Source organism: Somniosus microcephalus, chromosome 3 (genome assembly GCF_052327205.1).
Source record: "Somniosus microcephalus isolate GS21.2 chromosome 3, FLI_Smic_1.0, whole genome shotgun sequence".
NCBI classification, from domain to species: domain Eukaryota; kingdom Metazoa; phylum Chordata; class Chondrichthyes; order Squaliformes; family Somniosidae; genus Somniosus; species Somniosus microcephalus.
The window spans coordinates 317,152,343-317,168,213 of record NC_140989.1 but is presented as its reverse complement, the minus strand read 5'-3'; the positions used below and the strand labels follow the sequence as shown (position 1 = coordinate 317,168,213).

Sequence of the window (15,871 nt, the reverse complement as noted above, 5' to 3'; positions counted from 1 at the left end):
CCCACATCCCTCCCTCCCCATCCCCCCCACACTCCCCATCCCCCACACTCCCCATCTCCCCCCCCAATTCCAACCTCCCCTCCCCATCCCCCAATTCCAACCCCCCATTCCATCCCCCCCTCCCCTCAAAAAAAAGTTCCTTTATACTAGCGTTTCCCCACATACAAATGATAAATATTTCACAGGACATTGAATTCATTCCACCCCACTAGGAAAACTCCCCAAAATTTCCCATAGATTACAGCAGATTTTTGAATCTCACTTACAAAGCAAAGGCAGCTTCACCTCAGATTTATGGTAAGGCTAAGAAAATGGAGGAAGTCCCTTGACATTGTTCTATCAACTATATTTAAGTGGATGATTTTTGAATTTCTATCTTGCTACCTAATAATTCTTCCAGATTAAAAAAAGTCTCAAGTAAGAACAGCTAGAAAGACTCATCTTCCAAAATAGAAACATGGGTTAGTTTTGTTTCCTACCTTTCATTTGAATAAAATTAACCCAAAGCAACCTTTCTCTTTCAGATGTCAATGTTCATTTCCACCATTTTTTGTGTTTTTAAATTTAGTATTTATTCAAACACTAATACCTTATGCAGGACAAGAGATTCTAAATCAGATCAAAACTTTGGTTTAATCCAAAAAAGTCAGTCTTGCAAAGTTGACATTCTGAACTTTCCATCTTACTAGATAGCAACTCCCCCCACCCCCCCCCATAACTTTTAATTCATTAAACCCACGCAACAATTACTACTAACCAAATACACCCTTAATGTACAGAAGAGTCAAACAATTCAATTTAAAAACTTGCCATTTTATGATATAATGCTTTTTTTTTTTTAAGTCTAATTACCAAGTCTTTTGATTATTGGATCTAAAAGCTATAATTACTCTCCAGCTATGCTGTCCAATAGAACTGTGTGCCGTCAGTTTAGTTTGGCAATTGCTATGGTTACAGATTCTTAAACTACATATATTGAGCTGCACAATTAATCATTTTTGCTGATGCAATGTGAACGCAGAATTTGTGCTTTCTATAGGATACTTCAGGCTTAACTTTCCCATTATGTCGTTCACCATAATGTAATCTGTCAGTTGTTACGCTATTTCTATCCATTTTATTCATTAAAAAAAATTTTCATTGCAGCATTTCCTCGGATTTCAAAAAGGATACGAGAGGACATCCAGCTAGGAGCTCATTTAAATAATCTACGTGTTACTTTGGAACACAATCCTACACAGATTACTGCTCTTAAGCTCGTAATCAGATGACACTATAGACCAGCACGTAATTCCGGAAAAATACTTGGGCAATTATTTAAAATGTCGGCCAAAGGCTTTTGATTTAACTATTTTGTAAGAAAGGGTGAAGAGAAACATTACAAGACAATATCATGCCACTTTACCATTAAAACCTCAGATGGTAGAATGTCTATCTTGAAGTGTCCCCTTTAATCACTATCAGGGTTATTGAACAACACACAAAAAATTGGAAGGGGAAGAATTCTAAAATCAAGTATTATGGGCTGGGATCACCCGATTTGAGAATGTTTGTAATAATTGCATTTTTATACACAGTTCAATAAGTGAATGCAGTCAATTTTCTAGAAAGCAACGGTTTCGTGCCTACCCATGCATAAATGGAACATCAGGACATTTAAAATTCAAGAGAAGTTTATTGTGGCTTTTGATGCAAAATGAACACAGGATGGTCATTATTTCCACCCACCCCATTTAGCTTCTTGCATGGTAAATGCTTTATTTATTCCTCTTTAGCTGCAAAGAGGACAAAGGATCATAAGGGCATTGGGTACAAAGATTCTAAAAATTTGAATGCCACAAGTTTAAAGAGGTGTGTACACAAATACAAAATGTATTTTGTGCAGCTGTGACAGTGTCTCCATCAAAAAAAACATTATTGAATATCAAATGCAAATACTATTTTGCTCAATGCTTTAAACCGCCAGCCACCAGGAAGATGTTCTCTTGGCAAGCTCACCAGTTCAAAAGGTTTTGGGTCAAAAGGTGCCTTCCATGTTCCTGTCATTGCAATCTTGGGCTTAACTGGATTTGCAGTGAGGAATCTGAAAGGTGCTTCACCATTTCTCAACAAATGTTACTGAACAACATCGTTACTGAACAATTTGAAATATTCAAATTTTGAAGATTTTCAATTTGCGTCAACGTTAAGTTTGCTCTAAAAGGGGGATATACACTTCGCAAACATCCCTATACTTCAACAGATGGATTAGACATGTGCAGGTGAGCATAAGCCTTGGGCTTGGCCGCTCATGTTACTGTGTTGAAACAAGACCCCAGCAACACTTGCTTTAACTGGATCTGTCTTCAGTCAAACTTTTTTATTTTTTTACAAACTGCATCGCACAAACTAAATAGGAAGACTACATCTGCTATGATAGCCTGCTCAGAGGAGGCATCTCAAATGGAGGAACTGTGCACATTTTTAAAGCAGGTACAAGTGAACTGGCAGCCCATCTGTTCAGATTCACCACAAGTCAACCAGTCCCAGACCATTGAACGCACGCACTATTGTAACCACTGAAAATACCAAGTGAGTAAATTCTATTGCGGTGGTGGGGGGGAAACTAATTTGGCTTTGTTCCAAATCTTTCATTAGATAAGAGTTTAGCTCCATGACAGACAAAACAAATGCACTTTTTCCCCTAAAACAAAATGAGACAGAAACTCTGCCTGGATTGATCACACTACCCAGAACCACTTGTGTCTATTTTCTGTTTGGCAACACTTTACTCCGTTCCCTAAACCTCCACATGCCTTTTGGGGACTGCTTCAGGAGTGGACAGTCTTCCACGCGGGTGAATTCGACAAAAGGTCTTTTTCCACTGTTTAAAGGTTACTGGCGTCAGCAGGGTGGGGTCACAGTTTGGTTACGGCACACACACCCTGGGCTATTACTACAATTATGGGCTGGATATGGTACAGTCAAAGATGGTCGATGGCGGTGCTTCAATTCTTCCCAAAAAGTAAGGATCCTGGACATACCCCAGGGACAGGACTTACTGGTGTAGTCACTGCAAAAGGCACATCCTCTTTAAAACCTAAATGTTTATCACAGCTGACATGGCAAAGTCCATTCTTTGATGAATAGTCTGCTCTGACTCTAGATGTAAAACTTGTGAATAGGGATTTCTTACAAAAAGTTAACCTATATATTTGTGAGATTCATATTTCATCACACTCCTAGCTACTTCAACCATACACAACTAGCTATGTTATATCTTTTAAAGCTTTGCCCCAAAATACAGCTGGTTACAATGAATGGAACAGTGTGAAATACTTTAATGTTATAAATATTTGCATTTACAGTTAAAAAGGTGCACCAGAATTTGCTATAAAACATGCCTATATATGTCATTGTGAATTCCTGTTCAAAGCTCACGATGGTTTGTCAGTCAAAATATACCTGCAAACCTTCAAAAACATACCAAATATTAACATTGGCTCAATTTAAACCAGTAATACCCTTTTAAAATAAATATATCCAACAGCCCATCTGTAGTAACAGAAATAAAAGTTTAAATACTCCAGAAGGAAAATGAGCGGCAGGCCCACTATCTGAAAACAGCATCAGGTTTCCGAAGAATGCCCAGAGGTGGCTTCCAGAACCACTCCTCACAAACTGTACTTTTGAGGTTTAACCCAACAATCATCATTTCAATATTACATAATTTAACACCGCTCTCACAATGCTGGTTAAAATGAGGCAGTGTGGGAATTATGTGGCTGATCTGACATGCAAGAAACTGTACTGAGTTGACTGCATCACTGAGCGGAGAGGTAGCCACATTGGAAAATGAAGAAGGACGCCCGTTACAAAACATCTTTATTTAAAGTCTGTATAATCTTGGTACTAATTATTTACTTTTAATACAAGGAACACTCACTAAGAAGAAGGGTAATTATTTTGGTAACATTCTTATTTAAGCAGAACAAGCAATATTGGTAGCAATAAATTGCATGCTTATGTTTTCAGTTTTCAACAGTCAATTTTAAAGTTTGAACCCCTATCCCTTTGTAATGTGCCCTCCAACTGGTATTCTCTATTTAAAAATCGATATATTTCAGAATGTTACATCTTTACTGCCTTACCGTGTGTGGCAAATGTTTCTGATAGGAGGCTGGCGTGCATTACTAAGTGCAGTATATCTACTTCACGCATTGTCAGTTCCTTTATTTGTGCCGGATTCACTCCTTGGTATCATGCTTGCTAATGAGGCTGAACTCGGCTTTTGCTGAATTTTAAGCCCTATATCAGAAGCTGCTGGCAGTATTAACCTTTTGAATGGAGACAGTGTTCCAGCCAATCAGAGTGCTGCCCGAGGATGGTATGTTTCTGACGTTGCGGAGGATACTAATAAAGTGCAAGTGCATTACAGCAAGCAGCAGATATTGGGAACAGCTCGCTCTCTCTCTCTCTCTCTCTCTCTCTCTGTGTGTGTGTGGGAAAGACAGAAGCCGTCCTTCACTCCATACAAAGTTAATGTTTGGAACTAGATCAGTCTCTCTGAAATAGAATTTGTAAACTTCAATAACCCATCACGTAATACGGTTTTGCTTCACTCAGGTAGGGGCCTATCCATCAACACTTTTACCTTCAATCTATCCCAACTATTTCCCTTTAAACCGTTGGCTGAGGGTTTTTGTTAACCAGCAGCTGAGCACCTAAAAAAGACAATTCAGACAAGCCATCTGCAGTGCAATTGGAAATAATCACTGTGTATTTGAAAAAATAAATTGATGAGACCAATTTTACATGGCTTAATAGTAGCGACCCTTCTTGCCACCGCTTCCCTTCCCTCCCCCACAACTATTACTGGCAATAGGAAAAATATTATCCCATCAGCTGTACTGCCCTACTGTTTGGGAATACAGTACTAATCCATCAATAGATATGGTTCTTCTCACCAGAAGAATAATCTAAAATTATGATCCAATTTCTGCCTTAAGTATACAGTGCTACTGTAACAAAGAAAAACAGCCACATGTCTGCATTTGTGTTATCACTTGGTACAAATGTAGTTTGGCACAAATCACAAATGTAAAACAAACCCAAATATCTCAATTATGCAGGAGTTTCAGTTGATAATTACGTAATTTGAATGAAGAAGCAAGTCAGCTTCTCTGGAAATGTACTACAGATGGGACATTACACATTGTTTAATCATAGAATAGAACAGCACAGGAGGCCATTTGAATCATTTTCATCTTCACTCTCAATTTGGTAGTATGCACTAAATTGCAATTGTAAGCATATAGTAAACATTTAAAGTGTAAAACATTACTTAAACCAGCTTTTTGTTCAACTCTTTCACAACAGAAGGATTCAGTAACATTGGATTTTTAATGGACAGTATTTTTTCCAAATGGTGCAGCTACACTGGCATGGAGAAAGCATAGGAAGGCATTCCATAATTTTCACTTTTATTCTGAGAAAGCTAATGAAGGACTGGATTTCTATTGTGGGTTTCCTGCCCTTTTATTCATTTTCTTATAACTATCTTATCCATTGACATTAGCAAAAGGGACACTGTTCTGAGGTCTATAAACAGTGAAGAACATCAGTCAGGGAAAAAAAGTTTAAAGAGGTTGACTTCAAATGCAAAACCATTAACATTTTTCAGACCTGAAATGTTTACATCATTTATGTTTACATAAATGGAGATTTCTAAATTGAATTTACTTTAAAAGGGCTGAGTCACAGGGCTATATAGTTTATAAACTAAATTTAGTCTGCCTCAACTCCCATTACTTTCTCTAGAATAGTTACTGCTACAGGTTGGGTCGATTGGTATACCAATCGGTCCAATTATTCTAAAAATCCTTGCATCACCACCAAAAATTCTGTTCATCTGTAACAGATCAAGTTAGATCCCAGTACCCCGAATTGTTCCAGGCTTGATTTACTGCTCCAATCCTTGGCATATTGGTAAAACAATGCAGAAGATACTCTATTCTCCCATGTCTGAATCATTACAAAATACATGGTCAGATCTCCAGCATTTTCCTTTCCCCCCCCTCACTTCAGAATAATTGGCTGTTCTTATACGAACCCCAATTCTCCACAGTCCGTCACAATTACACTTGTTTAACACAAAAAAAAACTCCTCAGTATCATTCCACTTTTACCATCTAATTTAGAATTCCTGGATATTTACTGCAATTCCATCAAGAGAAAGTTGTCAGTCATACAATCATTATGAGCCTAACACAGGAAATGCACAAAGAATATCATAATATATGACTCAAGACCTACAGAAGAGCTGATGGAACATATACTGTGTGACCGGCAGTCACCCCAAGATAGTTCATTCTTGCTAGCAGTAGCTATCCGCCTGGCTTAATCCAGCAGAGCCCTTGTGATCAGCTGTTCCGAGGATGGGCCTTTCCTGGCACATAGCTTCTTGGTTACACCCTCGAAGCATGAAAAGTGCCAGTCCTATTCTGCTGCAGCTGTCATCATATAGTAAAGCAGAGTCCTCACCACCCCACAAGCTGGCATTGTTCTGTTTGAATTAGCTGGACGATTGTGTTTTGGATCAATATTTTCAAAGTTGGGAAAAATTGAAGTTGGGGGGGGGGGGGGGGCGGAAAAGAGAAAGAGAAGCAAGGAGGGTAGCAAATTTGCAGAAGCAGGGAACATAATTTGTAGTATTGAATTTTAACAGTTTGGTTATTTTACACAGGTTAGACTACAGCTAAACTCAATCTGTGGGCAAAGTGCTTTCAATAGACATATATATCTCAAGTCCTGAGCCTTCTTATTTGTGGATAGATAATTATTTGCCAAAATATATGTGGCAAGCAGTTGACTGTTAAGCTAACGGGAGCTTAAACCCTGCTGAGGCCTCCGTATCTGTATAACTGGAACGGCTTCTGTTTGGAAGGGATGTTTGACAATACTGCTGCTGCAATCACAGTCAAGCATCCTTTCTGCTTTAACAGTATATACAGATGAACATTCACGTAGAAACAAAGCTAAATTGCATAATTGATTAATTCTCGGAGACACTAACAGTTCGGACATAAGTTAATGTGCTACCAGAGCTGCTAATGTGTCATTGCTTGTATATGCTATTGCATCGCTATATTGATCTTCACAGATGAAATATAGGATGCCCTTTGCCATTAAAAATTGTTTTTTTTTATTAACATTAGTAATTGCTGCTACAAATAATCCTTGTTTATATTAATATATACTGAAAGATTAAAATATAGGAAGGCTGCCCCATCATGGTATTGTGTAATAAAAAAAGCGATATTTTAACGTGTACAATGAAGGTGTATTTTGCCAAATGACAAATACATGAAATACTACAGTATTACAAGCATTCAGTGAGATTTGTTTCAAAATTCTATTAAGAATTTTACAAGGTGCTAGCAATGTATTCTGTATTGTACTTTCTGTGCCATGGCCTTCCATGTAGGACTTGGTAATTTAACAAGTCAATCACCAGGATTGGCAAAAGAGAATCAACTGCAGCAGTGCAGTTAAGCAGCACCCTGACAGAACATTAGTACAAAGCTCAGCTGCTTTAAGGAGGCTTGCTGCTGTGACATTATCAGGGGGCTGAGACATGACCCCCCCCCGCTTTAGTGGCTGTGTAATCTTAGCTGCATAATGTACATGGCCGAGTCCCATCAGGATGTGAAGGCCGGAAAAATACAATATAGGTAGTGTTAATTCCTATTGCTATGGATCTGGTAACAGTATGCAGATAAAAATAGTGGGAACAAATAGGCCATTGTTGCAATTGCATAGCTACTTTTCACTCTTGCAGAGGTTTTGGAGAAATATAAAGTAAATATTCCTGACTTTTGCAAGAGTTCTGCTCTGTGTGCTATTGTCTTCTCAAATCGAGGTGACATCATTTGCAAGGACGCGGTGATGGCTGAACATCATCTTCAGAATGCAAATGATATGCCAGCCAGCATTACAGCACCAGTCCCCAAACGGTACTGTGGGTTTAATTTTTTTTTACAAGAAACACATCATGCTCCTTATTTTCATTCACTTAGATCAATATTGATGCTTTAACAAATATATTTGCAGACGTTAGTTGACACAAAATGCTCAGGGGCAAGACTGCAAACCAGGGCTGTTGGTATTGAAAGGATTACTAGGCAATGCATTCCTTTAAAAAAGTGTACATCAACTATTTTTATATTGCTCTCAATACATCTGCTGCATTAAATCACCAAGTATAAAATAAAAGTTAAAATGGCTGGTTGCATAAATAGCTGTTGTCTCTGTAATCTCACCTAAGAATCCCTAGACATTGCAAAGCGATCTCCGGTGATCCAAAGGGAGCAGCAGCCAGAAAGAGGGGGGGGGGGGGGGGGAGAAAAAAAAAGAGAGAGTCTGGCCAAACTCTTATCATTACAATCACATCCAGAAAGTCACCAGGCTAGCAGGATTTCATGGTCTGTGTAGCACTCTGCTGGGAAGAGGCTGGCCAGTGGATCAGGGCAGTGCTGAGTTCACACACCGATTATGTATTCAAAGCTCATAAAGCACACTACAGCTAGCTTCCAACAGAAATGACACCAAGTTCAAGGAGAATCATGTTTCTCTTCAATAAATATTAAAAATGAAACATCTGCAGAAGCTCCTCCCCTCCCCCCACCCAACACCATTGCCCCCAATCCCTATCTGAACACGGTTAGATCCTCACACTCCCATTGTCTCCTAATCTGCTGGGACTCTTTGTTTAAAAGTCAGCAGTTTCCTTTTTTTTTAAAAAGAGCAGTATTAAACTTTTATCTTTTCATTATTAACTCCAAAAGGACCAGATTCCCTTGGAAACGTTCAAAATTACACCATTCCGGCCCAGACTGCCTACAAATTGGATATTCTGATGGCAAAATTCTTAAGAGACAAATCAAATTACATACTCTTTTTCAATCAAAAATTCCGTGAACAGCGACATTGTAAACTTAACACTATATCACATTGTCAAAAAGCAAAACCACAACATTGCAAGGGTCAATGTTGATTATTACGCATTTTTTCTAAATATGCCCTGAGAATGCAGTAGAGAGCATTCCTAATCTTTTACAAAATTCTTCAGATCTTTGCAATACATCAGACTCTCAATTTCCCCCCTACTTCTTCTTCTCCAAAAAAAAATGAAATAGGGCAATATTAGACTTTAGAAATACTGCTCAGGTCCCAGGAAGCAGCTTCTTTTTATTCTATCTGCAGGGCTGACATGGCCTACAAAGAGCTCTTATCGCCTATGCTATTCACACAACTCCCTTGCATGCAAAACTTTCCCTCTCCTGGCTATGATAACAGGATTGCTGCCATTCTACAGAGACCAGCTTTTACCATTCAAAAGTTTTTTTAAAGACATGAAAATGTAGGAATGCGACTAAAATATCCCCTTTGACGACTGTCTCAATTCAGAGACACTCAAAATAAATTCAATATTGAAGTCCTTCTTTATAAAGTTTCAAACAGCAGATATATTAATTCCAGTATGAATATTCATTAAACATTGGGTGCTTTTCAGAAAAAAGTGTCAGTGCTAGCGTGATTTCAACGTTCAATATGCCAAAAGCTTTTCCAACGAATAAAAGATAAAATCAATGTAATGCTCTGAAGAATAAATGGGGAACAGGCCTGACCAGCAATAGGACAGTAAGCTGCAAAGGCTCTGCACAGACCAGTGAAAACACAAAGGAACAAAGAGGGGGAGCAAACCCCAACAAACTAAGGCTTTAAGTAGCTAAAGAATGAGAGAGAGAATAAACAGACCAAGGTAAAATATGAAGACTTGTGTTACCTGGAGGGTCCATTTCAATGTAGAATATTAGCTCTGTTGAATAGGGCATCATCACTTCTCTCCAGTCTGCATCAGATTTGTCCATATTCCAAACTGTGTTGTACATTGTCTACGCAGTATTAATATTTTCTTTTTTTATAAAATGCTATCATACAGCTTACACGTTACAGTATTTCTGAATCCCTGCTTCAGATGTGCTCTTCAACAAAAAAAAATCTTTTTGTTGCTGTTAGTGCTGAGTTTAAAGGCTCCTGGTTTCAAGAAAAAAAATTAACAGTCATGGGATGAATGTAGAAACCAGCTCTACGATTCTGGGCTTACTTAAAACAGAGCCTAGACTTCATTTTAAGAGCTCAAGGGGCTGACCAGTAACCTTTCACATCATAAGGCGGTGCCAACTGCAGGCAGGGGGACAGGCAGGGGGGTCAACACCATTCTTCCCTTTGAAATAAAACCATTTCTTTTTTTTTAAAAGAGATGACTATCTCGCAAAACAATCAATGCAAAAGGTCCGACCTTGCCGTCCGTTTATTATTTCTGCTCGATATTTTTTTTAAACAAATGTTTACATGCACATAAAGCACATGTACTTAAGCTTCCTCCGTTGTCATTTCCTTTCCCCCCTCCTCCTCCTCCTCCTCCCCTTCGATGAAGCGAGCTGTGGTACAGCCCAATCTTGGTTGCCTGCCAAGGGCTGGTGCTCTGCTGCACGCAAGCTCTGAATTACACAGCAAATGAGAATAAGATTACTCCAACTGCTGCCAAACTCAGGATCTGCGTCTTTGTCTGCTTTTCAGAGGCTGCTCAAGTGCACCGTGCCACAGTCTTAACCAACCCCCTCTCAGCAGCTCCTGACAGGCACAGGCTGATTGGCTGTGCAGTTACTAAGAGGGACAAAGGAAAGGCTGATTTGAAATAGAACAACTGACAGATCTGTCTGCTTAGCTGCAAGGGGGAACCAACAGATGGCTGAAAAGCTGAGTACAGAACTAAACTGAAGCACCCCCCCCTCCCCTCCCCTCACCTCACCCCCCCCCCCCCCTTTGGTGCTCATTGAATTGTGCTTCCTGCCATTGTGTGAGTGCTGTAAGAATACACATTTAGGGAACAATTACCCAAACCAAATGACCAAAAATCAATGGCCTATGTTACAGATTGTTCAGGCACCAAGAAACCTTGCTGCTTGCTGCAAAGATATTCAGAAGACCTTAAATCCCCAGTGAATCCAACCATCGTTAACCCTTTCTTCTACCAGACAAGAACATTTAAGTTGCCACAGAAAATACTAAACCATTTATTGCAGACCAGGATATTTTTTGTAAGCTATCTATTTTACAGAAACTGGTGTAGGTGATGTCATTCCTGAATAGATTCGAGAGATTTTATATATGTAATTGACTGCTTCGCTTCATAGGCATCAGTTAAAATGGAGAAGCCTACCAATCTATTTTTAGCATTAGATGAAGTATGGAATATTAACTATTTCACTGACAACCCTTGATGTTAATACTTATTTATATGAAAATAAAATCTTTATGTACTCCTAGCTGAGAATCAGCTTTTAAATTTTAGTTACTGCTTTAATCTCCCCCCCCCCCCGCCACACAAAGAAAAATGTACCAGCATAAGTGGTCCTTGTGCAGAGAAAAATGTTTAAAAAGAGAAAAAACACAGTTGTGTTTGCTTGTTAATAGTATTCTACAATGGTGATCACAACCATTAACGGCATGCTCCTTTAGCAAAATACCTCCAGTACCATGTTAACCTATATTTAGATTTGCATTACTGTCATTCTTTGCTTTGTGCAGTCAATAAAATTTCACATCTGTGAATAAAATCCACAGAAAGCAGCTATCGTTCAGCAAAAACTTTTAACTGTTTTGTTTACAAGCGAGTGAAATAAGAAGCTGGTAAGATTTCACAGCAGCCATCTTGTCAGGGACTGTATGCTAGAAGTTGTATACAAAGAGAGAGCTTAACCATTAAAATCGTACATCCCTTCAGCAGGCCCACTTATCACAACCAGACTATGCTAGTACTTAATATGCAGTTCAGCATTGTCAAAACTGAAAATAACCCCCTTTTTAGCCAGAGCTAAAACAAATATACAGTTTTATAAGTTCAAAAAAGAAAGAATTTACATGATATATTTTATGATTTTAAAGCAACATTAGTTCTAAACTTCAGATTGAACTCATTGCATGTAGAGGACCAAGAGAATTTAGGTTGCAAACTGGACATATGATCAGTCTTGCTAATGCCTCAGACATTGATTCTCATCAACCAAGCTCACTTGTTTAAATCTGAAGTGGGCCAAAAACAGCTTAAAACTGGGTTATATTTTCCTGAGAGCTTTAGGTACAGTGTGTCACATTAACCTTTACACTCAGCTAGAAACTGAATTCACAAATGAAGGTTTGATATTTCTCAGTGTATCCACTAGGTGGAGTATCTGATCACTGACTTGTCACCATCATTGTGGCTCAAAGATTGTGCATGGTGGCTCCCGAGTCACAAGGGTGACATTAAGAAAGAAATCTAGCAGTCTACCGATCTCTTCCTTGCAAGCCGAAGAAAGAATGGCTATGGTACAAATTGGAACAAACTATTGATGGTAGATGGTAGATCTGTTGAAAAACATCTTTGAAAATAGTCTGCTCAATCTTGAACTGCTTAAATTCTTCAAAGCCAGTGTTTCTTAAATGAATACAGCAATCACAATTCTCTGCCATTTTAGATACTGTCAGCTCTATTGACAAGCATACCATAACTGCTCGCTATGCCTGAAGGATCACTGACCCTCTAAGTTAGTTTACTGTGAAATGCATCTACTTTTCCCCCTAGAAATGTTACTTGACAATCCTACAAGACAGCCTGGGACTCTATCGCTTCCTTTTAATATGGTTTTCTTAGATAAACAGCATGACATCTCAAAGTTTGAAATGGAGTTTCAAAAAACCCAACATGTTCTTGTGAGCTCTAAAGTACATCTCGTTCTGGACCTCATAAAATATAGTTGTTGTAACACAAAGCTCCGATGAAGGCTATCTGAACAGCAATATCCCATTTCTAATCATCTACATGTCAATTTCAGAGGTTCAAATCGAAGCCAACCAGTAATTTCTGTATCATCATTTAGAAGTGGGACTGTTAGTAAATAAATGAGCACAAATAAAATATAAATTAATTTTTTTTTAAATTGGATATGGATAATTAGGGCAATTCAGTCTGGGTGCAACTCGAAAGATCTGGATATATTCTCCAAACATAGCTTATGACTTTAATTTTTTTTAAAGTCGTCATCTGCAGCGTTCTACGAGACAATGAGGAGAACTAATTTTATATGTATTGATGAGGATGCAGAAATGCTGCGCTGTTGGGTTAATAACGAGGACCGATGTGATTTCTCTGATGTACTCATTGCATTAGCCCTGAATTGCTTCAGGGAGTTATGGAAATCCCTGGCTCTCGCTGCTGCATACTTAGTTTCACACCAGCTTTAACCAACATGGTGATGTCATGCTTAGTTGCAATGTGACCTGCTCTCCTCGCCTGATGCAACATTCTACCAGCCGTTTCAAGCAAGTCATTCTTATTCCAAGCTATTATCAGCTGCAAGCACTATCCTACCTCCACTGAGAGGAATGAATTAGGTTTTGTTCTTCTGAAGCAAAGAAAGGCAAATATAACTTATATCTTCGTTCTGTTCCTTTTATTAGAGCTGGTTGCATTACAAGCAGTATAATTCTGACAGGTTTTAATATTTTGCTCCTGTTCTATTTATATACTATTTTCCCCTTCTAATATTTCTCACCCGTACAGTTTTTGCAGGTTGTATTAATGCCATTCCATTTCTTTCTGCTGCTGGACAAATATTCTCATACTACCAAATTGCTAACCTCAGTGACGTCCTGGACTACGATGGCATGGTTTCTCAATTCTAAATAAAGCAACATGAAGTGAGAAGCCTGGGATTCAGGATTAGTCCCAAATTCAATCTCATTTGATTTTTAAAAAAACTATTCCAAAGTTCAGGTAATGGAATGGCCCTGTTGGCCTAGTACTGTAGGTAAATGTATCACCTGGTGCTGGGCCACACAGACCAGAAGGTCCCAGGCTCAATCTGTGCTGATAAATCTAATCTCAGCAAGGGTAGAGTGAAACTGTTACATCTGAACTAAAGAGGGAAAAAAACAGCCAAAGCTCCCACTCCTAATCGCTATCCAATAATGTCTCGTGGTGAAAAATGCATGTATAATCAGGCTTCGCTGTGGCGATTTACAGAGTCAAATAGTCTGTCGGTTCCATGCCCATCTTCCCATACTTCACCCAAGCAATCATTCTCCATGCATGAGCCTAGACCGTGAGTGTCAACAGGTTTTTGTTTCCCATTGGGGGCAACCTATCCAACCCTGATCCCGTCCTCACACATGCACACTTTTCAGCATAGACCAGTGGTTACTGATTTGGTGTACATTCCCTTCCCATGCCCATGGGAGTAAAACCAGATGTAGTGCCACACTGCCACCCTGGATGAGATCAACTAACTCAATATTAAACAGGGGATCTTCCTAGTTTTTATAGCCCAGACTAGACGGTGCACTTCCCTAAAGAGTCATCAGGGAGCTCTAGGTAGCTTCTTTATTGAAGTAGTCCTCAAGACAGGTTTCATTGTCAGAAGCTTGCAACTCCAGATGTTATCTAATTAACATTATATTGGTCCATGAAAAAATGCTGTTAAAAATATTAAATATTTATAACTTAATTGATGACTTTTAATTTAATATGCCTAGATATTGCTTCAGAGTTGACATTTTCATGCTTGTATAGAGCACAGAAATTCTGCATGGCAGCATCTATCTCAGCCTACTTCAGTGGAGCCAATGACCAAGAGCCAGCTTCCAAAATGTTTTTGCCATGGTTAAAATTTGAACGTAATTAAGAAATCCTTCACATGGGGTTTCCCTCTGCATATGTACATTAATAAAAGTTTGTTAAATGATTCTGGTGGCACCAAAAACTGCGTAGATCTTTTATTTCAATCCTATCTTGTTTGACTTCACACATTGACGCCATCACTAATTAAATTGCATAATTATTCACAGAAAAGACACCTTCAGCACAGGGCAGCTAATTGTGAGAATGTAAAAAGAACCAACTTTATACTTAATAACAGATACATTTTTATTTATCTCCCAGATTGGCAGAGGATTATTTGGCAATCTTCTTGAATTATTGCCCTGAAATATCCCTCATTAACAAATTAACACATTTTAAACCCCTTTTTAATGTGCTCATTGCTATATTGACATGTCCAGCAGCGGTGAAGGCCTAAGGAAAGCAATACTTTTTCTGAATGTCAGCTAGACTACATTGACATAATTTATCAGAAATATACTGAAATTATTATTTGCAGGAGGTGACGAGGAATGTCAAATCCTACAATAAACTGCTGGCACTTTCTCAAAATTACCTTGTGCCTTTTCCCCTTCAGCAGGTGCCTGCTAAATGATTGCTATAAGACGACACAAGATTGATTAAACAAAAGCCACCTTGCGCCAAAGTTCAGTCCCTGTAAATGGGGTTTGTATCTCATTCTCTGCCTCTGTCAGCCTTGTTCTGAAGGGCTTCTCTTGGTTGACTGGGTCACAGTAAGCAGGAGTACTGCCATAAAGGAGAAGATTGAAAGGGGAAAAAGGCATCACCTTTTCAGATTTGTCTCAACAAGTCAGACCATAAAAGAACAGCAAACCCTTCTACAATGAGCATAATTCATGGCCTTTGACTTTTAGAAGCAGTTGGATGCCGTGCTTATTTACAGTTTATTTTTAATTCTCATTTAACTTTATTTTGTTTTATTTTAGTTTGCATCCTTATTTTTCATTCTTATCTCCTTTTCCAGTTATATTCTTCTTTCTTACTGTTTTAACAGAGTATTCCAGATTAAGGCTCTACAAATGGTCCTATTCTAGAGTATGAAAAAATATATCCCTGTATACAATTTATAAAGAAAATGCAAAAAGAGAGTATGGCAACCAAATATTT

At 38.6% G+C, this 15,871-nt stretch overlaps 1 protein-coding gene across 6 annotated transcripts in view; it reads right to left on the bottom strand.

Annotated features, from left to right (window-relative positions):
• The window catches only part of pik3r3b (phosphoinositide-3-kinase, regulatory subunit 3b (gamma)), a 735,099-nt gene that overhangs the window by 28,628 nt on the left and 690,600 nt on the right, over positions 1-15,871 (bottom strand). Inside the window, exon 1 of one of the 6 annotated variants that reach the window (XM_085983013.1) lies at positions 9,827-10,591. The exons of 4 other annotated variants lie outside the window; for them this stretch is intronic. In XM_085983013.1, the coding sequence (XP_085839139.1) occupies positions 9,827-9,932 (106 nt within the window). In that variant the 5' untranslated portion in view covers positions 9,933-10,591. Of the gene's footprint in view, positions 1-4,130; positions 4,276-9,826; positions 10,592-15,871 lie in introns of those variants that run through there. One more of the 6 variants, XM_085983014.1, reaches the window with a different exon arrangement.